Consider the following 26464-nt stretch of genomic DNA (forward strand, 5'->3'; position numbering starts at 1 on the left):
TGCAAAGACGATTGAACAGACACATGAAGCCCGTCAGTATGGCGTTAGCAGCATCGAGAAACTGCTGCAGGCAGCTCCTACGAGAGTCGTCTCGGCTCAATGCAGCTCTAATTTCTACAACACCGCCGCCATTCCTGCTTCCTGCGTTTTCAAGGCCATTTTCTATCTCCACACCAAGAGAATCGCGAATCGGTGCTGCTCCTATTGCGGTACCTCCAGAAGTGTCATTGGAATTCCGCGACTTACCTCTTGACCAGACTGTATCGAAGGCGAAGGCTGAATATGCTCCTGTCACTGCTGTGGATGTAACTGGCCCTTTGGGTGAGAAGAAACTACCTTGCAACATCTGATTAATGGTTAGTGCTAACTCGCAACTGGAAAACAGGATCGATGACATTGAAAATCCCACCATTTTCAACATTAAACTACGACCCAGAATCGAGAAAGGCTTCATTTGAAGTACAGGATGCGACTATCAAGCACCAGGCTGCCATGTGGGGTATGGGAATGATCTCCCTATTTACGATCAGCTTTATACTCTTGGGGAGGGCTACATGGCTAATACGGGACGTTATAGGAACGATACGACAACATCTACGAAATTACATCCTTGGTGTTTCTGAAGGGCACATATGCATTCTGAAACTAGTTGGAGTTGGCTTCCGTGCCTCCGTCGAATCGTCTGCGATTACTCTCACCCCTGAGTACCCTGGACAACAATTCGTCTCACTAAAGGTTGGATTCGCACACCCCGTCGAGCTCGGTATTCCCAAGGGAGTCAAGGCTAGGACAACACAGCCAACTACATTACTCCTCGAAAGTATCGACAAGGAGGTTGTGACACAGTTTGCTGCTGATATCAGGAAATGGCGGCCTCCAGAGCCTTACAAGGGCAAAGGTATCTTCGTCAATGGAGAGACTATCAAGCTCAAGGCGAAGAAGATCAAGTGAACGAAGGCTGGATCTATGGAATTGCTCATGTGTGTTCTTTCATTGTACAATATGTGTCATTCGGCGTTATGTGTATTTCTATACAATTTTCTGCAGGTCATTTCATGTTCCTCCGGCATGGCCTTGCATGCATTGAACCCCTGATAAGGCTATTCTCACTAGATCCGTTGAATATCATTTAAAACCTGCTTGCTCGTGAAGACAAAAGGGAAGAGTGGGAAGTGAAGAATGTCTAAGCCTTGGTTGCCTTGGCGGCCATACATGGCAGTAACTGCTTCGATAACCTGCGCGTGGATACTGGCAGGGGCAGCAACGACACCCTTGTTCTCCTTGAGGGTGCGGCCAATGCTGAAATCGAGTCTCTTTCCGTGGATATCGGTGACCTGGCCACCAGCCTCACGAACGAGCAAGTCACCGGCAGCGTGGTCCCAGATCTTCTCCTGGTAGTCAGGGCGGGTGGGGAGGCGGAGGTAGATGTCTCCGGCTCCTCGGGCAATAGAGCAGTACTTGGCCTGAGAGTCGAGACGGATGCTTGGGTTGGTGATGCCGAGGAGTCTGGCAACTTCAGCATTGTCACCTTGGGCCGAGTGGCCGGACTCGACACTCTCGCAGAAGCAGGCCTCGGCAATGTTGGGCACAGGTCTCATGGAGATGGGTTTGCTGGGGAGGAGGGCACCATCACCAAGCTTGCGGCTGGTGGAACCAGCACCCTTGATGGTGCCGAAAAGCACACCAGTCTCAATACCCTCGGAGCCGGATTGGCCAACAGTAGGGGTGAGAGCAGCGTCAGAGACAGGCAAATTGGGGCATCCAATGGCTCCAACCTTGAGATCACCGTCGACGATGAGACCAAGGCAGACAGCATACTGCTCGCCACGGAGGAAACCCTTTGGTGCCGTCAATGGGGTCGAGAGCCCATATTCTGCCCTTGGGACCACCAGCACTCTTTCCGCTGTCGAGGGTGTCGAGGAAAACCTCCTCGCTGGCCATCTGGCCACCGACGAGCCAGTCACTCTCTGTGTCATTGAGACGGGTCTCCTTGACGAGTTCCCAGATCTGGCTGCTGAGGGCTTTGTTTTCTCTGAGGGAGCTGGCCTCCTCTTCGGCCACCACCTCGTCGTTGGGGAAGTTCTTTTTGATGGCTTGGATGATGAGGGCCTGGGCTCCAAAGTCACCAATTGTCACGGGAGAGGTGTCATCCTTCGACAGTGTGCCTTTTGCCTTCAGCTGCGAGACCTTTTGGGTGAGGAGAGATGCCCGCTGAACTGCCAGCTCTGCTACTCGCAGCTCCTGGCGGTATGAGGGAGTGGACGACATCACGGCGTTGCTGTAGTGGCGAAGTAGACGAAGAGGGGAAAACGCGGGGAGGAGTATAGAAGTAGCAACAGTAGAAGTCCTGAGTGCAAGCAATGCCACAGCCAGTGAGAGCAGAGCAATAAACAGTGTAGAGAGTGATAATATTCTTCTTTGCGAGGACGACAGGGAGATCGCAGGCATCGATGGGCTTTTATACTTGCTCACTCCTCTTCCCCCTTCGCTGCTCGACTTCCGTCTTATCTTCGTCTCGCATGCCAAACATGAAACGTTTACTTAAGCTTATTGACTTTGAGTCTATCCGAGTTGCTTACTCTATCTTCATCGTCCGGCCCGCCTCGGCTCGGCTTTCCCTATTGTTTCTCGTTCTCGACATCAAGCCCGGGTCTTGGCATCGGCTATTCCTGGCGCTTAATAAGCTCCAGGGCCTGGCCTCTTAGTAAGATGTTAGTAAAGAAACATATGTAAGCACTTAGTCAGCTGAGCAAGTCGCATGTTAGTCAGCAAACGTCATCCTGTCACAGCCTCAAATGTCGTGAAGAAACCAAAAAGGGTAGAAGCAAGATCGCTTTGTGTTCATTTGCTTTATCCCCTTCTCTGCTTTCTTGGGGACATCGCCATCAGATTCTGTATGTGCGACAGCGCCTAGACGAGGACTCTCTCTACTTTATTGACTAGGGGCGTTTCTGGATGCAACGCTACGAAGACCTTGTTTTCCCAACACATCCCCATCCCCGAAGCCCCCGCACCAACTAGCAGGTAGCAGGCCTGGCACTGCATAACCATGTTTTCAGGAACGGTATATATAGCTCCTTCAATATATCCCGTCACTGGCCAGTTTTAGCTCTCTAGATATTATCCTTAGAGTACAGTGCCTATGTCTACTTATCTACCTACTATACATTCAAAAGCGCGCGAAACGCCCATATGAGCAAGTATGACATTGGCTAACTCTTTTTATTTGAATTCAGAAGAAACCGTACACGGCAATAACGGTGCAGATAGATAGTCTCACGGCCGAACAATATGAAGTTGATGACTGGAGTGGTATTCCAGACCTGATCGAGGTCATCCGGCTGCAGGCCAGCGGACCCTCGGAGGCTAGTCGCGCCCTGAGGAAAAAGCTGTACGTGGTATTATTTTACCTTTTTGAACACTGCTTAACACGTCCCCTAACAAAAATTTTTCCGGCAGGAAGTATGGCAATGTACATCGTCAACTAAGAGCTCTCACCATCCTCGACTTCCTTATACAAAATGCTGGGGAAAGATTCCACCGAAGCTTCGCTGATGAGCCACTCCTTGAACGGCTGAGGGTTATTGCGACTGATCCTCATACCGATGCCTTGGTCAAGGAGAAGTGCCAGCAGCTATACTCTCAATGGGCAGTGTCATTCAAGGGTGTTGCCGGGATGGAGCGAGTCACCGCTCTTTATAGGCAGCTACCAAAACGAAAGAGACGCACTGGCCCTGAGAACTCGAATATCCTTAAGGAACCAGCTGATGAACCTTTGGGCCACTCTGTCTCTATAGTCGCAGGCGACGGGCCTTCAAGGAACTTAAGCTCGGCTACTCCGTCTTCGTCATCCAACTCGAAATCACTTTTTGACTCGAAGAAGAAGAATAAGCAGAAGCTGGAAAGACAATCTATAACAGATAAGCATACTAAAACTAAGGCCAAGGCCTCTGATGAGGATGTTGCTCGCATAAAGCGTACCGTTGCAGACGTAGGCTTCGCCATAACCCGTCTTGAAAATGCGATGAAACTTGTCAACCGCGAGCAAATGCGTGTCAGCCAGGATAAAGAGGTCATGTGTCGCGTCGATGAGTGTAAAGTGCTTCGCTCTGAGCTACTGAAGTTCATCCACAAGCTTGATGACGAAAATTATCTTGGGATCCTGATTCATAGCCATGAAGAAATTATTAATGCCCTTCTAGCCTTTGAAGTCATGGATAAAAGTGTTGATGACGATAGTGATAGCGAGCAGGAACTAGATCTAGTTCATGCAAATGCTGAAAGCTCCCCTCCTGCGAAGCCACCACGACCACAGATGGTACCCAGCTTACAGTTCGATAAGGATAAAGATCTTGAAAGTGAGAGCGAACAGTCAGACGATGATGACATTAACAATCCCTTTGGTGATAGAAATGCCATCAGTACCCCAGCTTTAGAAAAGTCTGGGATGACCTGGTAAGCACCGAGTCTATTCCAGATTCAGCTACCGTCGCTAACTCTTACACAGGCGAGAAGTGTAGTTCATTTGGTAGCTGTTAGCTCGCGGTTCTTCCAAGCCTTGATCTACAATCTTATAACCTGACTGGCTTTGAAATCTAAGCCCCTTTACCTATAGCATATGTGTTGTTGCATTGAGACATACCCCTCTTGAAACTCTCTTCATGGTGGCAAAACTTCATCTTACTGGTTATTATGACGCATCGGCTCTTATGTCGTTACAGGCCAATACATATCCCTTACATGATACCTAGTAAGAGGTATTGAATACTTTCACGTTTGATACGTGCAATTTGATATTTACTGGATTGCAGAGGGATGGCCAAATAGCTATTTAAGGCGCAGAAAGAATCTCTCTACATTTTCTCACAATCCTCTTATAAACCACCTTTTCATGATCAAACCCAAAAATTTTCCTCACCTTAATCTACGTCACATATACAGACATCCCTACAGAGTATGCTATCACTAATCCCCATCGACGAAACCCGCGTGTTCAATATTTCATACAACTAGTTACTGACGAGGATGAAATCTTAAAACTAGCTCACGCGACGCTACGCTACGCTACGATCATATAATCTCGGAGTCGAGCGTCTATGCTCACAGCCACACTGGCATAAATCAAGACGTTCATCTTTCGCTATGTGTTTCGGAAAGTCGGCGAACAAATATCCCGATTTCAAACCTTACATGTACCAAACTCCAAGACCAGTACCGTGTGATAGAGTGGTCGCAGCAACATACTCAAACGCTGGTCTAGGCCGTATACGAAACAGATCATGGTCGTCATCCAACGAAGAATCGATCTATAAAAGCCCTAGAGTAAATTGTACTCAAGCAAGTGACTGATCTTTAGGCGCTTCTCACAACCTATCTTTGTGTTGTAGTCCTTATGGAATCTTGAAATTAGCTAACATTTCCCTTCGTCACGGTGTCAAAAAGCTGTCCAATTTTGAGGTAATTCAAATGAGGTGAAATTTTACCTTTGATGCGAAATTAAGGTTAACCCCGAGAAAATATTTATCCGTTTTTGAATTTAGGTGCAGCGCTGCTAAGGTAGAACTCTATTTTGACCGTTTTAGATAGCTCGTAGTTGGTTATCTTTAGATGTTATACTTTCTTCAGTCGCTGGAAGAAACGAATTGATAAAACAATCTACCCTGCAACTACAGATTTTTCTAAGTATGTGAACGAACACAAGAAATTCCAATATCTTTTAGGTTATTATCAACTAACTAATCAATCACTCATGACACTTAATTATGTTATCAACCTCATATATTCAATCACTTTTACTTTATGTAGTGGAAGGGGACTGCAGCAAAGCACCTAGAGAATTGGTCAGCGAGGGATTACATTGTGATCATCGCTTGCTTACATACCTCCATCTACGTGAATTGTTTCCCCGTTGACGAACGTGCCCGCGCGGCTGCCAAGGTACAGCACAGCGCTTGCGATATCAGCTTCTTGCCCAGTTCGACCTGTGTACTTTGCTTAGCTTCTATCCGATACCAAATCGGCGAGTGTGGAAAGGCAGTCATACCCGCTGGGAATTTGTGGCCGGCGCCTTCTATCTTTGATTTTTGATTTTCATCTGAACCTCCAGTGGTCATTTCACTTGGGAATAAACCGGGCTCAATGCAATTGACTCATATACGAAGTGGATATAGAGTGTATGCGAGCTGGCGACTAAGATGGGTGAATGCTGCCTTGCTAGCTGCATAGGCAAATTGACCAGATGAGGTCGACTTAACGGTCCCGGAAATACTGGAGATGTTTATGATGGATGACGAGTGCCCGGGAATAATGCTACTTCCCTTGTCCAAGGCTGGAACAAGTCGTGCGGTAACAAAATGATGGGAAGTCAAGTTTGAGGCCAGTGTTTGTTGCCAAATGTCCCTTCCATTGCCCTCAAGCCATGAGCGTACTGAATCAGCGGAGTGGTAGTCGACGGAAGACACCTGACTCTTCTTGTCCGCCTCTTGGGTCACCCCAGCATTGTTAATGAGAATATTGATCCCTTTTGGCTCTTTGGCCTCTAACTCCTTTGCAAGGTTTTCGACATCGTTGAGATAATTAATATCTGCTTTGATACTCATGGAATGTTAGTATCCTTGACTTTGTCATTTTCAGATGGTGATGCTATACCCAATAATGCCCCCTTGGCCTGTTTGCGAGTACTTCTTTGCTACTTCATCCAAAACCTCTTTGCGGCGACTGACAATATAGACGCGTGCACCACCTGCTATAAGCCCTTGAGTTGCCATTAAACCAATGCCAGATCCACCACCTGTCACAACCGCAACGAATCCCTTGACGTCAAAAAGAGAGTGTTGAGTGAGTTCCTTTGTCGAAATCATGATGTTCACCGCTATCAGATTTAGTTGTTCACAAGTCGTCTCCTTTCAACGTTGACGGGGAAGAAGGTATGTTGTTGACTTCAATTCTGAAATGGTTGCACGGACACTCCCTACATATAAGCCTGTGTATGTTTATGCGAGTCCATATCTGGATGAGGTCATACTGTACTAGGTCAGATTTTTGAGCACCTGAGGACCCACCAGTACATTTTTATATGTATACGGGTCAAAAAAAAAAGGGAATAACTTAACAGCCAGACCTAGTATTCTTATAAGTACTTTAAATTAATAAGGAGAAAAAGCGCTTTTATAGAGGCCTTAAAAGTATTCTATATAATTTTTTTTGACGGTGCACGGATCATATTGTATTACTTAAATAAATAAGTATTTTAAAAGGATTTCTCTATTTTTAAGAGAAAAAAAATGTATTCCTGGGGCCTTTAATGGTCAATGAATAAGCCTACTTTTTACTTAGTAAACATAATGATAAAAAAGCGGTAGTAATTTGGTTAATGTATAGGAGTAACTAGGGGGAGGTGTTCGAATTTTTGACACCGACTGTGGAAATTATCAACCCACAATGTACCTCCTGTACCGGGCATTTTACTTGGTAGGAGACCTTGGTTAAGGTGTGTCTGATGATGTAATTCTTTGCATGTCTGGGGTCACAATGTCAAAAGCGAAGCTAAAGCGTTTTATTTAACTGGATAACTAAGGTTTCTGACCCACAGGCTAACTAATATGAGAGCCGCACGTCATAACAAGCTACACATTGCGGTACACACTTGGCAACAACAACTGCTGCATGATATATAGCGAGCATGGAGGGGCAGGAACCCACACCAACATAACTTACTTCGCCATTTTATCAATAAAAGATTGAACAGAGTGAATCTCATCACCTGAGCGCTCAATTCTAGCTCTGTGAGCCTCTGGATAAAATTCCATCCCTAAAAATAGCCCGGTCTGACCCGATATGATCCGAAAGAATGATGTTTAATTTCATTCAGAACCTGTTTGGAGTTAAGGATATACGTCCAAATCAAGTGTGTGCTGCTGCACAAACACCTAGGATACATGGTGCGTTTTACTCCAATGATCAGATGTACTGATCAGATATACCGATAATCTAATTCCACTCCAGAGCGCGAGCATTTTGCTCCAGACATAGTTTTTCAACGTTCGCAATCTCCCTGTACATCATGTACGCGCATTAACATCGTGTGTGATCTGAATTATCCTCAATGCGCTCACTGCTCGCAGGAGCAAACACTATGTTTCTATATCCATAGGCAGAGCCGCAAAAAGCAGCAACTCCAGCCGGCCTGATAGTTATACAGTGGTGGTTCTTTGATTTCCGAACTACAGTTGGCACTATTTTTTTTTTTTTCTTGAGGGGTGGGGTGGGGGCTGATATTGCGGTCTCTAGCGTTTGTCAGCATCTTGACATTCATTAAGTGATATTACACCTCATCTCCTTATTTATTCCTTCTGAATGCATAGAATTGGAATTGGAAGTAGCTTTAATCCTTGTAGTCAAGCAGCATCTTTAGAAATGAAATTATGCTGCGCAATGCTGATCATGAACCTTGGGCCTTAACTAGTTAACTAGTTTGATAAAGCCAGGGTTGAAAATCACTAGATAAACTGGTAGTGATGCCGTAATTTTGGAGCTTTTAGCTAGACCAGGCTAAACAGTTGCTCATTGGCTTTCATTAATCATTAATATTCGCGGCTCAAGTAACATGAATTAAGATCTATATTTTGGAGGTTCCTGTAGCAATTGAATACTGAAATAATCTATATTGCGATTATGACTTAGAGCGAAGGGAAAGATTATAAAGGCCCTAATTGTCAAAGTGACCAAAGATATTATTTTCCTGGCGTTCAAGAAATACTTTCATTGAACTACTAATGAGCGTAGAAGTTATATAGCGAAATACTACATGGAGACATTGAGCCTAATGGCCTCGAAGTCTGCACGCCTTGTGAAGACATCACCGCCTCAAACAGTGCCCAAGATGTTTTCCTCATAAATGGTGGTGGTCTTTCCGGTGTTTTGGTTTTCAATCTGCACCTTACAGTTAGTCCATAATCTTCACTCTCCTTAGGATAATGTTTTACCTCATAACGAGGGCGAGACTCGCTTGCATCGACATTACGTCCCGCCTGAGTTCCTGGTTCTGTCAGGACGGACATAATGCAACCAGTGCTTTCGGGTGTATTAGAATCGGGGCCTGTATATGGGAGTATCAGAACATGATCAAGAAACCGACTAGGCTCATGATACGAACCTCCCACGGGCTTATAGCGAACATTTTGTCCCTCTTTGTATTGAGGCATCGTAAGAGACGGTTTATAAGGGATGGTCTGGAGATGTAAATCGATATTGTTTCAGATATATTGCTACCGAGTCAATTGTGATTAATTGGTCCTACGTAGGAGTTGAGAAGAATCCTTGCGGGCTTCTTTATACCCCCGGTTGAGGCAATAACACTTTTGCCAGAGAGCTTTTCTTGCCCTATGGGCTTGGGGGGTAAAAGTGGTCTGACCAGGGCGGAAAACTGGCTCAGCACAACGGGTAAAGGTACATGGGAATACCAGAGCATATGAAGTCATCTCTACGTAATAATTATGGAGATGTTTATTTTCTTCCAATTCGGTAGTAATCTACTTCCCCTCTCATTACTAATACTCGCATATGAAGTCATACTTCTTGGAAAGCCTTTGTCTCACGTCCAAAATGCGCCATCCTAGGAGAGGTTTAGAGTGCATAACTTCACTGCTAAAAACCAACAAAAAACGAAAACGCAGTGTTGGGGGCTCTGTGTGCGCGATATCGGGAAAGTGATGTTTGCCACTGATATGTGTTCAACATCTGCTGCTGCCAGGGTGCGTCTGGCGAGTTAAGAGCCGTGCATATCTTTAAGGCACTGGCCATTCAACACATGGAATGCGGGGTGGAAGCGCAGGGGAGCTTTGGGCATTAAAGGGTGGATGCCAAGCCGGGAGCCAAGTTTAACGCCAAAAATAGACTAGCGCGCATATCTATGAAAGTGAAAGAGGTTCAGATATGCTTATATAATCACTCACATCATTACCAATTAAAGGTTATTAGTAATAGTACTGCCAAGTTGAGACCGCCTTGGACAAGGTTGAGTTTTCCCTGACTTTGATCACCGACTGAAGTGGGAGCGAACGTCATGATGCATGGCCAATGACGGCCATTTCTTGCTTTATCCTACGTACTCTCTACTTTATAGTACGCTCTTCTAGATCATCGGCCTTTGTATTCTCTTTTGTGAAGTTCCAGTGTCGGATCGATGCCGGAATCCGGGAGCGATTGTCATATCGCGCCAACCCCGATCCATAAATGCGATATCCAGACCAAAATACTGTCCGGAGTGCCGATTACCCCTGGATCAAGTGGCCCCGGCTACCATTGGCCCCTGGCTGTCAGCTTTCATCTTGACGGCTTTTAGCCAAGATTACGGTTGCACACAAAGCCCTCGCCAAGTCAGAAATCAGTATCTCCGAGGATCCAATCTCTGGCAGAGCTGCGCCAACCTGCGGACTGGAGCTCCGAAACGCCCACATTCGGGTGGGTACGACAGGAGACGAGGCCGCAAAGCTTTACTACAGATTATAGGCCTAAAGGGCTTGAACACCGAGGCTGTTACTTTTCTCAGTACCGACTCGTGTGAAAGACTATTCAACTGGCATCAACTGGCATGTAGTGCTCGCGTTGCCAGTTCTTGAAGCAGTCAAAAGGTTTTTTGTTGTTTTTTTTTCTGTTTTGCTTTGGTCCTGGTGGTTGCTTTGGACTTAACTAGCTCAACCCGTTTGTTTACACGCCGCATTGCCGTCCTACACACCCTCGGTAATATCAACACATCAATTGGATTAATTAACTAGTTGACCAGTGACCCTTGTTCCAAGGCTGATTCCTCAACCTTAAAATCCGTTGAGCCAAATGCGAAGCACTTGTGACGTTATTGAGAAACATACCCTGTCTAAAAATGGCCTACACCCGAACGTGGTACTCCGTATCCTCCTGCCGTTTACAATCAGGGGCGGGGGAAGCAGAAAAGGCCACCTCGGTTAGAATTCCAAGATACCTGGCTGTTCTAGGTGTATGTGGAGATAGCCATCCATCTAACTTTTTTATTTGCTGATACGACATTTGACGCTCGACAACGTCTACCTGGAAGACGGCTCCATGAGGGAGTGATTGGAAGGCTTATTATGTGCCAGCTTACGCGTGCATATTGTTGAACCTAGACGGCTCTAATACAAATACAATCGGATCATCGAAACCCACGTCAAGGAAACTCATTATGCACAAATCGAGTATCAGCTTTTAATTCAGTATCCAAAGGCCTGGCTCAGTACGGAGTACGAACAGAAAAGATGATGGTAGACAGAGCGTCTTAAGGAGCGTGAAGCGGTAACTAATTCATCCACGGAGGCTTGTATAAGGGCGCCAACCCTGACAAGTATTTTGACTTTAGGGGAAGCGTGGAGCCTATTCTTACGCACCGTAACTGCAAGGTGATGGCTGGAAGATCCAACCACACCCCCAGACCATACATCCTACATCCTGTTTCTCGAAACACGCGCATGTCCTTTTGTCTCCCGATCAGCCCCATAGCTGACCTTTTCCACAAGCTTCTAGCCAACCCCCTCAGGTCTTGGGGGCCATAGCTCTCTAGATATACGACAACAAACAACACAAGACTGTATTCAAGCTCAAATGGCGCGGTCAAGGCTATTTCAGTTTCAATTATCTCACCACTATGAACGCATAGCCCCTGCGGGGTTTGTATTCGATATCGCTTATTTTTCTTTCTCCCGTCTTTTTTTTCATTTTAACTTATCCTTCCTGTAGAATGGATGGTCATGAAGTGCTGTCGAGATGCGGGTACTGTGGGTACTTAGGTACGGCCAGCGTCGAGTGTCCGTCAAATGACGTTTGCTGTCTCTTTGGAAGCAGGATCTGTAGGCTCACGCAACTAAGTGATGCAGCTAATTAACGAGGGGCACGACCTCTGTGTCAATTCGGGGTTCGGCCTATTGCAAGGGGTAGCGAGCAGGCCGCATTTAGGCTTAGTTCAGCACATCTACATGGCTCCCTCCTTATGAGATACACAAGGTCTCCTCCTATCAAACTGAAAAGGGACGTTCAGAGCTCTATTTAGTGACGCAATGTTTATGCACTGAGCGCAGATCCGTCCTCTGGGACGCTTCATCTCTGTGGATCAATTGCATGGATGCAACCATTTGTGGAGCAGTTTGCTTGGTTTCGGGTAGACAAATAATAACTAGCGTCCCAAAGGAGCATGAAGGGACCATACATTCATTCCGTCGTCATACGTTGATAATATATATTCTTTGGTCCAGCCTTCATAGAAGTTGTCAGCGGCCTGTCCCACTATATAAATACATGGAATACGACATCCAGATTGATCTCGAACATATCCTTGGATCTTAACCAACTAATTGATGGTCAATATTTTGGGATTATTGAACATACACTGGCATCATGTTACGAAGTCGGTACGTTCCTGTGGAAGTGAATTTAGCCTTCCGCCGCATCTCTTGCAAGTTGGATTAACTGGTCGCTGATATAACTGCAGAAGAAGTTCGCAAAAGCCAGATGAGGCACTTTACAGTCACTTCAGACAGAAATACCCCAATGCAAGTGCCAATTTCAAACCCGCTGGCTCGAAGAACTCAAAAGCATTTATACCGAGTCCCTCTCTCAAACAGTCTCAGAGGTTAGTCACAACGATTCGCTAGCGCCATAAGAAGGCTGCTGTTCCTTTTACCACTCCAGATCACCCCAGCGTATGTTGGTGACGGGCTAATAGAAGCTCATAACGCAGACTGGAGGGCTGTGATTTATACAATCCCGCACTAAAAGCCCAACTTGATCAGTTAACCCTGGCCCAGCCTCTTGTGTATCCTGACGATATCCCTTTCTCGACATTTACGAATATATCGCCGTCGTGCAATCCTTGCAAAACGCCTGAAGAAGTGTTAACCGACGAAAATCGCTCGATTGACCTCCTAACCCAGCCAGTGACCTTTGATTCTGTTGACTCAAATACGATAACATGCACCTCGTCTGCTGACCAGTCTCTGTTATCACACTCTGCTGGCGACCAGGCTATCTTGCCACAGCTGTCGGCACCATATGATATGGCGCTGTCGACGGGTGAATTTGAGCAACGCAGTATCAATGCACCTGCAACGCTTCTTCACGGTGTACCGAGTCTCAGTACGTTGAGCGACATACCGAATGTTGCAGACAGTTTGCAATTTGACTGTGATATGGCTGGTTTGACTACTATTAGTCGGCGAGAATCAGCAAGTTCAATAAGGCATTCTGACTTTGGTGACGAGTAAGTAGCTCATAGGGTTTGTAGAACAGGATTATATAGTTGGGCTAATCTTGGGGCAATTTTGTCGTTTAGTTTCCGATTCCACTCGACATTGCATGCAGCCACTGCGATGGTGCAGGGCCCAGATGATATACCGATAACGTATCTTAACAAGGGTCAGATATACACGTTAACCGTATCTGATGCCGGTGGCATGGAACTTGGAAGTTATCCCACAAAGTACCGCACTACTGTACGGATAACTTTCGAAGATGAGAAACAACGATCAAAGCCGGCAAGTTATTGGAAGCTATGGCAAGAGGGCCGTGGCGCCAACAGGGCTTATCAGAGTGAGAGTACGCTGCTTGCAGTTGAATATGTGCCGCACAACCAGGGTGAGGATTTGCAGCCACGATATCGGCAGGTCCAACTAGAACATAACAGCCTCGACGGATTTTCGGTTATATGGACTCCGCATAAGATTAACAATCGGCGGGACTGTGCTATATATGTTCGGTTTAACTTCGTGTCGACGAGCTTTAGTTATTCCAAGGGAGTGAAAGGGGTTCCACTCAGACTTTGTGCAAAGACAGAGGCAATTTCACCTTCTCATGAGATACCCGGGGCACCAAGTTACTCTGAAATCAGCTACTGTAAAGTCAAGCTATTTCGAGATCACGGTGCGGAGAGGAAGCTTTCAAATGACCTTATCCATGTGAAAAAACTTATACAACAGGTGAAAGAACAGATATCCGAAGCAACAATGGGGACTTCCAATACCGGCAAACGAAAAAGATGCAATGGTTCTGCGTTGATTAACGGAAATGAGTCCACGCCAAAGACACGGAGATGCTCCAAAATCCCATGGTCGTATGGCCAGGACATAGCCATGAAAGGCCCCTTTGAGGATGATCTCCGGGTGGAGCTGAAGCGGTTAACGGATAAGACCATGTCTAGGCGAGAAGTCAGCATTCTTAATCTCAAGGGAGAGCCTCAAGATGATTTAGACTTGTTCCCCTTAGAGATGGATATACGACGGAGAGGCAGCGATGCCCATGGACCGGAACCAGAAACGGAGGCCAGGGCTTCCTCAATAAAAGAACCAAGTAAATATGCCTTACCTCACTGTATAACTTTGGTAGCTTTCATACTTACAGTTTCCTTTAGAATATTGTTTTTATGTGCAGCGACGACAGAATAAACAGGGAAATGGAGGCTACTTTCACGCAATATATATCCAGCAACTAACGGCGAAGGCTTTCACTGAAGCCCTAGTGAAGAAGTGGAAATTCAAGTCAGCGGGCAAGGTACACACTCTGCTGATCCACGAGGATGGGCTGAGTGTTGTCGCGGATGATCTTGCAGTGCAAGCACTGCCGGAAGGAAAAGGGGTATTATTTGATTTTTTGGAAGTGCATGAAGAGCCTTCGGACGTTAACATGGATAATGACTCGGATACAGCGCAGGAGCTATAGGTATGATTTTTCTGTTATGTGATTAGAACGAATTTGTGACGTAGATAGTTGCATAGGTAAAATCTGGAAAAAGCGATAGTGGGCGGCTAGGGAATGCATAAGCGTTGATATATTATTATTATTATTTTCGTTGGATCTCTGCATAATGACGCATGATGATATCGCTGGCTGCTTTTCAAGACTGTATCCAGCCTTGTGCTTGTTTATTTGGTTTCTTTTGGGTTCATCGAGAAGAAAGAAGAAAAAAAATGAGACTTCAGGAGGGGGTAAGAGAATAACACACGGTATTGATGACTACGCATGAGCTACACGAAAATCAGCCCGCTGTTGTATGTAAAATTGTCACAGGGTGCAAGGTTCGATACCGCTTAAGCAGGAACAGCCGCCAGGTACGGTGGCGAATAGTGGAATCAGCCCCAAGACGCCTGAATGTTGCTTAAACGAGGGTAATCCGACATTATATTTTGAGACGAGGTCGGGTTAAAAGTCTAGTTTCTCGACGTGACCCAAGAATGCAGGGTTTCCCTCACTTTTCAACAAAGCGTCAATATCTAGCTTGCCAGAGGTAAGATACCGCTCGCTCACACCTAGATTGACCCTCTTGGAAAGATTATCACGCAGTTCAGCACGCAGCCTGGCCATTTCAGCCTTGGATATGTTACTCGCTTGTCTCTCCTTAGCTTGGCGTCCACCGCCCCGGCCACGACCACGGCTCTTCGATTCCTGCTCAGCGAACTCTTCGCTGTCGTAGTCTACGCCTAGGTCTTCCGCAGCGGAACGTAGCCAGTCCGTTTCAGAAGAGATCTTTTCCTTGGCGATGGTGGATTCTGTTATCTTTTTTGAGAGCGTTGCACGGGGCCGGAGGCGGGTTACGATTCCGCGGTCAAGATGTATGGAGTGCAGCTGGGGGTCCTTGGAGGAAGCCTTGCGTTTGTGCGTGTGGTGGACTTTGGCAACGAGACGGGTTACCCCTGCTGTTTCCTCGGGAGCACAGATCAGGATAGATTTCCCGGAAGCCGAGGCGCGGGCTGTGCGGCCAGATCGGTGGATGTAGGTATCTGCCGTGCGGGGGACATGGTAGTGAACCACGAGGTCGATTCCCTGCATGTCCAGGCCTCTGGCGGCGACATCTGTGGCAATGAGTATGGGAGAAGGGTCAGCCGTAGGGGAGGAAAAGCGTTCAACGGCTCTCAGACGAGCTTTTTGGGCCATGGAGGAGTGCAGAGAGAGAGCAGGGAGGTTGAGGTTTTGTAGGAAGTGAGTTAATCTTCTCACGGAGGAGATTGAGTTGGTAAAGACTAGGGTGCAGTGTTTTGGGTAGTATAGCAGCACTGCGTAGAGATAGAGGTCCTGATACAAGTTAGTATGCATCATGCTAAGAATAATGGGTTGGGATTAAGGACTACCTTCTCCATGGCTGAGCATTCAATGATGCCCTCTTTGAGGTTATCTGCCATCTGCGAGATGGGGTTGACATCAATAAAGCGAGGCTTCTCATCTCTAAACCGGAGTTTCTTGAGAAGATACTCCATCGACTCCTTCTTATCCAACAGATTATCGTGGAACGAATTATCTCTTTTTGCCAGTTTCTGCTGAAGCCCCTTTTGAAACGTTGCAGAAAAGACTAACGTTTGTCTCTCAACGGTCTCATCTTCCTCTTCGGAATCGTCGTCAATGTCTTCATCGGACGTCCTCGCCTTGTCAAGAGCGGAAAGCAATTCACCTACTTCCTTGAAATGGCCCTCGCTAAGTAGTCGGTCCGCCTCGTCAACTACAAGAAACTTGATGAGCCGCAACTTGGTGAGGATTTTGGGCGTGGAGCTGACCATGTCCCAGAGTCGACCGGGGGTGCCAACTATGACATCTGCTTCGGCAAGTTGGCGTTGCTGTTTGTGCACGGATAACCCACCTGTGATGGAGGCAATGTATGCATCGACATTGGGAGCGGAGCTGGTTACTTCTTTCAAGTGTTTGACTAGTTGATGTGCAAGTTCGCGGGTAGGCGAGAGGATGAGCGCTGTTGGCGTTTTGCCATGGGACTTGGACGAAGTTGACGGAGTTGAAGGGTGTTGTTCCTGTCTGTCCAACAGGTACTGTAGTATAGGCAGGCCGAAGGCAAGTGTTTTCCCTGAGCCAGTGGCTGCTTTACCGATAACGTCTCGTCCAGCTAGGATTTCAGGTATGGCTGCCTTTTGGATGGGAGTTGGCTGGGCAAACTTGAGGCGGGAGAGGCTGGTTTGGAGCTCCGAGCGCAGGTCCAGGGTATCCCAAGCCGAGACGTCGACGTCAGCTTCTTCGACTGCTTCGGTCAGAATACTGAAGGGTATCGATTGGACCTTATCACTGTCCTTATCTTCCTTGCGCTTTTCTTTCTCTTTCTTGTCTTTCTTTTCCTTTTTTTCCTTCGACTTCAATGGCGGTTGTTCTAGCTCCGGTTGGTCGTCAGTAAACCCTTGCCACTCCTCTCCATCGTCATCGTCATCCAATTCCTTATCGTCGACGTTCTTGATACTGCTCTTCGCTGCCTTTGCAAAATGTTAGCATACCATGCCATCTTTACAAAACACGCAAGAATAATGACAGACCAAGAACTTCAGCTGCTCCCCACCTGCAGGTCTGACGATATCCACCCCCTCTATCTCCTCAAGGCCGTAGAACCCCTCAGCATCTTCGAGGATATCGGGAGGTTGCACGGTCTGCCAGTCCAGCGCATCGATGTTGGTAACCTCTTCTGTCAGGGCGGCCCTGCTGCCTTTACCAGGCTTATTGGTTTTGAGTCGCTTCTTCGGTGGCTCCGCAGGTTTCATCGGCCGTTTTTTGTTCGCCATGGCAGCAATACCAATTTGATGCTGCTGAGATGTGGAGGTGGTCATCTAGCTATCCATCTCTATCCTTTTGTCCCTTGTCATTGCCGTCGCAATTGATAAAAAGCGAAAAAAAAAAAAAAGCTATGATTTATGCCAAGACATCTTATCTTATTTTCGTTATGGGTCCATCGTCCACGATCACTTCGTACTAAAATTACGATGCAAACTCGCCGCAAATATACACGCGAAAACGCCCTTCGTCCTCATTACTTGGGATATTCAGGCCGAAATGTCATGTCATTCCCGTTGTGAGGATCTGGTGCTACGATTGAATAATCATAGCATGTACTTATATGTATAGTTAGCTGGTTAAGTCATTAATTAGCTTCACTAAGTTATCAGGAAATTTTCCTTTCCGATGTCTCCAACAGTTAGAGTTCCACGAACCAGCCGAGCAAATCAACGGACATTGAAACTAGTATAAAAGAGTGAGCCCGCTTAAGTAGTTATAGCAACTGGATAACTACCTAGAGCGGATATCCTAATTATAAACTAACTACATAACTAGGTATTCCGCTAATTATACAGAGTAACTAATAGACTACTCAAAATTGCTTAGTATCCCATACCTCTATTTTTCTCTTCAAGCTATATAACTACCCAATCAGTAAATAGGAAAGAAGTCCAGGGGTATTCATCCCTTGTTGTCCTCGGAGGTTTTATCCGCCTCTTTAGTCTTGAGCAGGTCAACAACCCCTTCATGCCCATGATTAGCAGCCACTAATAGCGGCGTTCGGCCTCTAGAGTCTTTGGAGTCCACTTCTACCTTTCTAGTCTTAAGTAGCTTAACAACTCCCTCGTTTCCCCGTTCAATAGCGTATAGGAGAGGAGTTCGCCCCTTATTGTCCTTCGAGTCTACCTCCACATCCTTATCAAGAAGCAGCTTAACAACTCCCTCATTTCCAATATCTGCAGCGTATGAGAGAGGAGTTCGCCTATCATAGTCCTTGGAGTCTACCTCTACCCCTTTAGTCTCAAGAAGTAGTTTAACAACACTCTCATGCCCGCGTATTGCAGCGTATAACAGCGGTGTTTTCCCCCTATCACCTGTAGAGTTTACCTCTACCTTTCCAGTCTCAAGAAGCAGCTTAACAACTTCCTCAAATCCACATACTGCAGCATATGATAGAGGTGTTTGTCCACCACTATCTCTGGGATCTGCATCCACCTCTTTAGTATCAAGAAGCAGCTTGACAACTTCCTCAAATCCATATAATGCAGCATATGATAGAGGAGTTCGTCCACCACTGTCTCTGGAATTTGCATCCACCTCTTTAATATCAAGAAGCAGCTTGACAACAGCTGTGAGCCCAAGTGCAGCGGCTAGATGTAAGTCACCTAGGCTCATGAGCATTCTGTAGGCTTTTTGATAGATGGAACTCCATTTATTGAAGAGGTTGGATTCGGGGTTACACACTATGCGCGCCTGCTTTGTTATTTTATCCTCGCTAGAGACAGAAGCCCTTCGAAAATGTGCTGCCCAGCATTTTGCTGCATAATCCAGGAAACAAGGGAAGAGATCATATGTCTGATCTTCGCTCAAGTAAAAAGTGCATATCCTCGCCAAGATATAATGGGATTTCTCTGGGTGCAGGCTGTGCTTCCACCCACCAGCGGTGGTATCACCACATGCAGAGTTATGCTTGTTTTTCACTAAGAACTCCTTTGCAGTCTGGTGAAGAAGATAAACCTTCCCATCTATAGTGACTAAAAACAGGCCGCACAGGTTTCTCACCATTTTCTGGATTCGTGCCCCATCAGTCTGTACTTCTTCTTGGATATCATCGATTGATTGATCCTTTGCGCTTAATGCCAAGGCCACAGATATTTCTTTGAGAGTCAAGGGACGATATGTAGCGGTTACAATATGGAGCAGCCTCCTGGCTTTGGTATGTTCTGGGCTCCGATCCAGGATTCGAGTGTATGCGGCATCAATGTCTTTGGGTATATCAGTAACTATGCGGCGAACGTTACCTTTGCTAAATCCCGGCATTCTTTCAACAACATCCAATGCGAGGGTAACCCACAAATATGTTCGATTGGGAACCAAAGTGAGTTGGTTGCTGACAAAATCACACTCATTTGGCAGCAGCGAGTTCCGCTCACCAATCTCTTCAACTCTTGCTTTGATGACTAGATTGATCTCTTTTGAGATCATCTCGACGTTTGCCTCGTTCTCGCCACTGAGGTGGATCGTGGGCAGGTTTTTCTCCAGATTATGAAAGTCGCGATGTATATGATCATATGGCCGGCTTGTCATCAGAAACTTGACTTTGCGATTCCCAAAGCTACCGAGATATAGGCTCTCCACTGCCTGGATCAGCTTCTTCCGGTCATCCCCCCGGCACTCATCTAGCGCGTCTAATACGCAGACTACTTCACCTGCATTTTTGTCTGCCGTGGCACGAACAAACATGCTCCACAGATCATTGAAGGACTCAACGAATTTATCCCCAGCAGCCTCTGACTGGTCCAGGAGAGAATCTTGCAAAAGATGTGGCTGGGCTAGCAAGAGCTGGCGTAGAATGGAAGCGAGTGCGTTTGTGGCTCGTTTCTGGTCGAGGAAATCATCTTTGAAGAAGAAGTAGCAGACCGTTCTCTTCCCGCTGGGCAGATACTCATCAACCAAGTACCGGGTAAGTACTGACTTGCCACACCCTGGGTCTGCAGAAACCCAGAGCAGTTCAGAGTTCGCGCTCTGGTTCCACCCTGTGAACTGTGGGTGACTTGTAAACCACTCACATGTGCCCGGCACACGCCTGTTGTTCCTGTCCTTGCGATCCTTGTACGGGCAGGTATATAGCCGCCTAAAGAGGTTTGCTCTTTTTTGATCCTGCACAGACGTGGTTTGCCATATCTGCACTCCTTGCAGCGCATCTTGGATTGCCTCAAGCTGCTTGTCTACCCCTACTTCGTGTGCTGAGGAGGTGATTTTTTGAATGGAGGCGTCGTATCGCTCAATATCGCGTAGTATCTCGTCCCACGCGTCTTTCTTGAACATGTCTGTAAGCAATTGCACTGCCGACTGCTTCTGTAGGTAGCAGATTGCCCGAGACTGAAACTCCAGGACTTTGTAACACAGCAGTACCATGTCATTTTCAAGTGATCTCATCAGATCAGCACTGAGGTTGGCGTCACGGTGCAGGAAATGGCTTTCGATTACATGCAGGCGGGATATCAGAGAAGAGGTGGTCTCCAAGCCCTTTAGAAGGGTATCATGCTGTTCCATGGCTTGTATGAGCAGCTACTACTATGTTAGCGGTGCCAACTGCAAGAGTTCTATGAGGGCATGGGAGATTCACCAGGAGGCCGACTATCACTCCGGCGCATGCAATGGCAACAGGCGGGCTCGCGGCTGCTGTGGGTGTGATAACATCCTTGAAGACCAGAACATTCCGGCACACTTTGGTCAGCTTCTCCCTGGTATCGGTGGGAAAGGTGCCAGTTTGCTTCATGTCATTTGAAACCGTCCACTTCTTGCTGTCTAGCCGCCATGCCATCACACTGAGGAAGCTGTGAAGGTCATTCTCTTTCAATGCGAAATCCGATTTGAGGATACGAATGGATTCCTCCCATACTTTGTTCAACGTTTTGTCCTGTTTTATCCGCTTCTCCGCCTCTGACCAAGGCTCGATTGCTACCTTTGAAGTTGAGGAGTTGTTGCTATCCTTAGGCTGGGGGTCCAAGGCTGCTGCCTTTGGTTGGTGCTCTATCCTAGCATCACCCCTTTTATCGCTAGAGCCCTTAAAGAACTCCTTAATCCTTCTGATGCGAGCCATTTCTGTAGCCGCTCTCTTACTAATCATGAAATAACGGAAGGTGAAGAGGCCTTACAAGAAGGCTATGAGAAGACGAGAAGAGAGGCAGACAGGGGATGAGCATGGACGGCCCTCACTGCCTGGTCAGCCAATTAGTTAACTAGAGGCTTCCCAACACAAACCGCCACCACGTCAGACATAGCCTGCAGCATGCCAGGCAGTTTCGTGATAGCAGATAGTTAAAGTAAGGTGTAGGGTGTAGTTATCAGAGAGATAGGAGAAGTATCTAGAAAAGAAAAGGAGTTGGCCAAGCTTGTTTCGTTCATCTGCCTTAATATCATTCCGAGCCAGTAGGACTTTGATAACGCTAGTGTTTCCTCGCACAACCGCCCGTGAGATTAATTAGTTAACCTAACTAGTTAACTAACTACCGACCAATCACCTTTGCCGTTAACAATTCGGGCTAACTACCTTCCGCTAAATACAGCGGCAGTTCTACTTCTTCTCTGTACACCCAACGAGCATCGTTAGTTCTACAGCCTACGTACGGTAAAGAGCGGCCATGGGAAAATCCTCCAAGGACAAACGCGACGCATACTACCGTCTCGCCAAAGAGCAGAACTGGCGCGCCCGCTCGGCCTTCAAGCTCATCCACCTGGACGAGGAATTCGACTTGTTCGCCCACTCCAACCCGGACAGCGTGCGGCGCGTGGTCGATCTCTGCGCTGCGCCAGGCAGTTGGAGCCAGGTGCTCAGTCGTGTGCTGATACGCGGGGAGTCGTTCGGCAGGAGACAATATGAGCTGGACAGAGGACGGGGAGGGGCAGGAGAAAGCGCCGCGGGGGATGCAGGCGAGGATGTGCGGCCTCGGAGAGATGTGAAGATCGTTTCGGTGGATTTGCAGCCCATGGCGCCGCTGGAGGGGATCACCACGCTACAGGCTGACATTACGCACCCGAGCACGGCGCCATTGCTCTTGAATGCGCTGAACGACGAAGGGGAAGAGGAGAAAGTTGACCTGGTGCTGTCTGATGGAGCACCGGACGTTACTGGTCTGCATGACCTGGACATTTACGTGCAGAGCCAGCTGCTATATGCAGCTCTGAATCTGGCAATGGGCATACTTCGACCCGGCGGGACGTTTGTAGCGAAAATCTTTCGAGGGCGGGACGTGGATGTGCTGTATGCGCAGCTGAAGAGCGTGTTTGGACGAGTTGTTGTGGCTAAGCCCAGAAGCAGTCGTGCGAGCAGTCTGGAGGCCTTTGTCGTTTGCCGAGACTACAAGGGAGGAATACAGCAGGCTATCACGGGCACTACCTCGACAGAGCGGTATATGGCAGGCTTCGTGGCGTGTGGAGATGTGAGCGGCTGGGATGCAGATGCGTCGTATGAGTTGCCGGAGGACCATGTCAGTCTCGATCCGGTGCAGAAGCCGACGGCACCGCCGTACAAGCGGGCGCTGGAACTACGGCGAGCCAGGGGGGGTGCATTCGGCAAGACAAAAAAGACGTGAAAAAAAAAAAGTATTTCTATTTATTTTATTAGAAAAAAATGTATTAAAAGTAATTACTAACGAAATAATCCCGAAGAGTGAAGTCTAGTAAACCTCTAGCACGAAGCGGTGCTGGTCCTTGAGCCGGTCCATCTCAGCGCGTGTGTCTATTTTCGTATCTACCGAGAGAGAGGCCACCGCTTCCTCTAGGACAGCGGTAACGTCAGGGACAGGCCATGTCGGTCCACACAGATAGAACGAGCCGTGCTTAGCGAGATAAGCATCAGCTATCTGCGGGAGAGTCTGTCTCATGCGGTCCTGGATGTAGACCTTGTGTAGCTGGTCTCGTGAAAAGGCCGTGGAAAGCAGAGTGATGACCCCCGAGGCAGCGTAGGCCTCCCACTCTTCGCCGTAGCAGTATTCTTCCCGCTGGTGGCGGGCTCCAATGTACAGGAGAACAGGACCAACTTCCCTGCCGAGAGACTTCTCTAGGGCGCGGTGTTGGACAAAGGCACGGAAGGGAGCGAGACCTGTACCCAGTCCGGCCATGATGAGCGGTGCCATGGGATCGGTGGGGAGTTTCATGACGCTGGGCTTGACGCTGACCGTCAGGGGGGCACCGGGAGACATTCTGGAGAGGTATGTTGATGCATGTCCGGAGCGAGCCCTGCCACGACCGTCCTTCCATCCGACGACGACGACCATGAGGGCAACTATTGAGGGAGCAAGACGCTGGCAGGAAGCAATAGAGTACTCTCTTCGCTTCACGGGGCCTACCATAGCAGCCAACGTGGTGAATGCAGGTCTGGCTGAAGGGAACTCCTGGAGGATGTCGGCATAGGTCAGCATGTCGACCTCTGAACGTTGCTTGAACTCGTCTTTGGCAGCTGGGGATGCAAGGTAGGCCAGTCTCTCCTTTTCCTTGGTGTCGGTAGCATGCTCGCTGAGGTCGAGGTAGAACTTCTTGGGAGGCCTGCCCCAGAGGTCCAGTCTCCTGAGTGCCTGGTAGACTGTCTGTGCCTGTCTGCCTTCTTCTGTCTGGTAACTGACTATCTCATCCAGGTCCAAGGGGTAGGCAGCAGCAAACTCCTCCACTTCTTCACGTGAGTTCTCAGGGTGCACTCCCAGTGCCTCTCCTATCTCATAGGTAAGCCCTGAGTCACCCAGGTCCAGCTCTAGGTGGAAGATGTGACGGTGATAGTGTGTCGGTGTAAGTCTGCGATTCTCCTTGACGGTGACTGCGTAGGTCTTGACAGGGAGTTTTGGTAAGGTCGTCTTCGCCCCAAGTGCCTCCTTAAAGAGAAGCCCCTTGGTAATGTCTTCAACGGTGACCTTATTTTCTACTTCCTGTTGTTCTTCTTCCACGACTATCTTCTCCTCCTTGTCTTCTGTCTGCTGTTCGGCCAGCGTCCCAGTGAATTCAGCCAGAGTCCTCGCGGTCAGGCTCACGAGGGACACTCTAAGGCTGAGAGGGAGCATCTGCCTGAAGAGCGACTCCTGCTGTCCTCCAAGCACTCCCACCGTCTTGACTGTCCCTGGAATCACCTTGACGATCTCTTCTGCCTCTACAGGCCAGAACTTGACGACCATCACTCCCGTTGCCTTGAGTGCATCACTAGCAGCAGCATGGCCAAAGACAGCCACCACCGAGACAGCATCTTCAGGCCCGTAGTACTCATACTGGTCACTTGTGGTTTTGTGGTCTCCTTTTCTCTGCGGCAAGTCATAGACTGCATCCTCCTCGGCTGGTATCACTGCGGCGTCCATGTGAAGCACCATCGACGGAGCAACCTGCACTGCCAACGCCGTCGTCTCCTTCTCCTCTCCCTGACGGCAGCTTATCAGAGTCACACCCAACTCTGCTGCCATCTCGACGCAGGCATCACTATCCTCGACGCTGCTGTCTTCGTCGCCAACCAGGTGCACCACCAACGGCAGAGACAGCAGGGCAGCCTGCTCGAGACTCGCCCTGACGCAGCCCAAGGCCCTGACTGGCACGACCACTCTGGCTGCTCTGTCCTTTTCCTTTTCGCTTCTCTTTCTCTTCAGCTTCTGTCTCTCCCCTAGGAAGCCCAACGCGAGGCTACCAGCACCCAGTCTGGTAGAGGTTAGGGTAGATGCCATCGTAGAGGCCGTCGTGATAGTATCAGTGGTATTAATAAAGAGTAAAGAGAGTAGGAGGAGTATTAGTAGTATTAGTAGGAGTAGAGAATAAGGAGAGAGTGAGTAGAAAGGAGGAAGTGAAGAGAAGAACGCATGTTCGTCCTTTTCTTCTCCCCCTTATCTATCCTCATCTTATCTCATCTTAGTTATCAGGTATCTTCCTCGTGCTACTGCTACTACTAATCACCGGCTAACTTCCTCTATTGAAATTCTCTTTCTATCACGCCATCTTCAGCTGTTTTTACTCACTTTTACTGCTCTTACTGTTTTCGGCCAACTTTGCGCGTTTTCATGCGTTGTAAATTTTTACAGGGGATTGCGTGATCTTAGTAAGCATTGGATTAATAATAGGTAAGGGGTGAGCCCTAGCCCTAAGCCCTAAATGACAAAAGAGGAAGTAGAGAGGCCGTAGATGAAGTAGTCAATGGAAGTAGATACTTGACGGGATAAGAGATGCGAGACAAGAGAGACAGAGAGAGAGAGAAAGAGAAAGAGGTGAAAGGGAAGATAGTCAGGCTATTTGCTGCGATGGCTGGTGATGTCCGCTCCTCCATAGTCCAACTGTCTGCCCTTGCGCGGCGACACCCTCTTGCTCGGCCGAGCTTCTTCGTCGTGCTGCCCTCCGCCTTCGTCAGTGAAGCGTGAGATCTCTCTGTTGGCCGGGCTGACCTCTAGCGGACGGCGGCCGTAGTGGCCGTTGGCTTCTTCCTCGCGGTCAGAGGCCGTCCGGACATCGGCAGGGTCGCGGTAGCAGATGTCATAGGCGCTTCGTTGGGCCGCTACCTCGCTGTCCCCGCCGCTCTTAGAGTACTCGCCTCGGTCGGTGTTGATGCCGCCGCTAGAGTCACTACTGGCCGCTCTTGTCGTTGTAACGGTAGGATGTGGTCTTAGGCTTGGTAGCAGTGGTAGACTGGCTAGACTTGGCCGTAGAAGGCGAAGCTGCAACATGATCTTAGACTCGATAGGTGACCCTTCTAGAAGGAGTACACTTCTTAGATAGTTTGATAGATGGTTTGATAGACAGGTAGATGTAGATGTCGATAGGTGTCTGCTCTCTGCCCTGATACTCGATGCTTTCCTTCTCTCGCCTTCTTCTTCTCCCTGCTTCCTGAAGGGGGGGGATGACGTCATGTCACGTGGTGCTCTTCCTTGATTGGATGGAGTTCTTAGCGTTGCCGAGGTAACCAGTTTACCAGCAAGTTACTGCTTAGGTAACAAGGACAAGGTGTTGATGTGCCGTAGACAGGAGCATGGTTGCTTGGTAGGTCATGTAGGCCAGGTAGGTAGGTAGGCCTGGCAGATAGATAGTCCTAGTAGGCTAGTCGGGGCGCAGCGCAGTCAGGCAGCATGCATAGCGGCTCTTAGGTAGAAGTGAGGCAGAAGACATGGGGCAGGCAAGCAAGCAGGAAGTGGAGAGCTTAAGCCTCATGCATTGGGTGCAGATAGTGGGTGCAGATGGCAGAAGT

At 48.1% G+C, this 26464-nt stretch overlaps 10 protein-coding genes across 10 annotated transcripts; 4 read left to right on the top strand and 6 right to left on the bottom strand.

Annotated features, from left to right (window-relative positions):
• Nucleotides 1–38: 38 nt before the first annotated feature.
• Nucleotides 39–951, top strand: MGYG_07864 (mitochondrial 54S ribosomal protein YmL16; the record flags this gene model as incomplete). The annotated part of the gene is made up of 3 exons (XM_003169648.1): nucleotides 39–321; nucleotides 386–499; nucleotides 578–951. The coding sequence occupies 3 exons, from the start codon at nucleotides 39–41 to the stop codon at nucleotides 949–951; spliced, it is 771 nt and encodes a 256-aa protein (XP_003169696.1).
• Nucleotides 952–1109: 158 nt separating this feature from the next.
• Nucleotides 1110–2268, bottom strand: MGYG_07865 (3',5'-bisphosphate nucleotidase; the record flags this gene model as incomplete). The annotated part of the gene is made up of 2 exons (XM_003169649.1): nucleotides 1110–1775; nucleotides 1819–2268. 2 exons carry the CDS (start codon nucleotides 2266–2268, stop codon nucleotides 1110–1112), a joined length of 1116 nt encoding a protein of 371 aa, XP_003169697.1.
• Nucleotides 2269–3049: 781 nt separating this feature from the next.
• MGYG_07866 (VHS domain-containing protein) lies at nucleotides 3050–4459 on the top strand (the record flags this gene model as incomplete). Its single annotated transcript, XM_003169650.1, has 3 exons — nucleotides 3050–3064; nucleotides 3237–3391; nucleotides 3460–4459. The coding sequence occupies 3 exons, from the start codon at nucleotides 3050–3052 to the stop codon at nucleotides 4457–4459; spliced, it is 1170 nt and encodes a 389-aa protein (XP_003169698.1).
• A 1429-nt stretch (nucleotides 4460–5888) lies between these two features.
• On the bottom strand, nucleotides 5889–6860 carry MGYG_07867 (short chain dehydrogenase/reductase; the record flags this gene model as incomplete). The annotated part of the gene is made up of 3 exons (XM_003169651.1): nucleotides 5889–6094; nucleotides 6158–6594; nucleotides 6649–6860. 3 exons carry the CDS (start codon nucleotides 6858–6860, stop codon nucleotides 5889–5891), a joined length of 855 nt encoding a protein of 284 aa, XP_003169699.1.
• Nucleotides 6861–8865: 2005 nt separating this feature from the next.
• Nucleotides 8866–9203, bottom strand: MGYG_07868 (hypothetical protein; the record flags this gene model as incomplete). Its single annotated transcript, XM_003169652.1, has 3 exons — nucleotides 8866–8931; nucleotides 8985–9097; nucleotides 9155–9203. The coding sequence occupies 3 exons, from the start codon at nucleotides 9201–9203 to the stop codon at nucleotides 8866–8868; spliced, it is 228 nt and encodes a 75-aa protein (XP_003169700.1).
• Nucleotides 9204–12402: 3199 nt separating this feature from the next.
• MGYG_07869 (hypothetical protein) lies at nucleotides 12403–14718 on the top strand (the record flags this gene model as incomplete). The annotated part of the gene is made up of 5 exons (XM_003169653.1): nucleotides 12403–12416; nucleotides 12497–12637; nucleotides 12746–13264; nucleotides 13337–14349; nucleotides 14411–14718. 5 exons carry the CDS (start codon nucleotides 12403–12405, stop codon nucleotides 14716–14718), a joined length of 1995 nt encoding a protein of 664 aa, XP_003169701.1.
• Nucleotides 14719–15198: 480 nt separating this feature from the next.
• MGYG_07870 (ATP-dependent RNA helicase MAK5) lies at nucleotides 15199–17546 on the bottom strand (the record flags this gene model as incomplete). The annotated part of the gene is made up of 3 exons (XM_003169654.1): nucleotides 15199–16068; nucleotides 16125–17243; nucleotides 17304–17546. 3 exons carry the CDS (start codon nucleotides 17544–17546, stop codon nucleotides 15199–15201), a joined length of 2232 nt encoding a protein of 743 aa, XP_003169702.1.
• A 673-nt stretch (nucleotides 17547–18219) lies between these two features.
• On the bottom strand, nucleotides 18220–21364 carry MGYG_07871 (sex-determining protein fem-1; the record flags this gene model as incomplete). The annotated part of the gene is made up of 2 exons (XM_003169655.1): nucleotides 18220–20829; nucleotides 20888–21364. The coding sequence occupies 2 exons, from the start codon at nucleotides 21362–21364 to the stop codon at nucleotides 18220–18222; spliced, it is 3087 nt and encodes a 1028-aa protein (XP_003169703.1).
• Nucleotides 21365–21905: 541 nt separating this feature from the next.
• On the top strand, nucleotides 21906–22856 carry MGYG_07872 (tRNA (uridine-2'-O-)-methyltransferase TRM7; the record flags this gene model as incomplete). Its single annotated transcript, XM_003169656.1, has 1 exon — nucleotides 21906–22856. One exon carries the CDS (start codon nucleotides 21906–21908, stop codon nucleotides 22854–22856), a length of 951 nt encoding a protein of 316 aa, XP_003169704.1.
• An 84-nt stretch (nucleotides 22857–22940) lies between these two features.
• On the bottom strand, nucleotides 22941–26129 carry MGYG_07873 (hypothetical protein; the record flags this gene model as incomplete). Its single annotated transcript, XM_003169657.1, has 4 exons — nucleotides 22941–25114; nucleotides 25235–25275; nucleotides 25386–25650; nucleotides 25679–26129. The coding sequence occupies 4 exons, from the start codon at nucleotides 26127–26129 to the stop codon at nucleotides 22941–22943; spliced, it is 2931 nt and encodes a 976-aa protein (XP_003169705.1).
• Between the last annotated feature and the right edge of the window lie 335 nt (nucleotides 26130–26464).

Source organism: Nannizzia gypsea, genomic scaffold (genome assembly GCF_000150975.2).
Source record: "Nannizzia gypsea CBS 118893 supercont1.8 genomic scaffold, whole genome shotgun sequence".
Lineage (NCBI taxonomy): Eukaryota > Fungi > Ascomycota > Eurotiomycetes > Onygenales > Arthrodermataceae > Nannizzia > Nannizzia gypsea.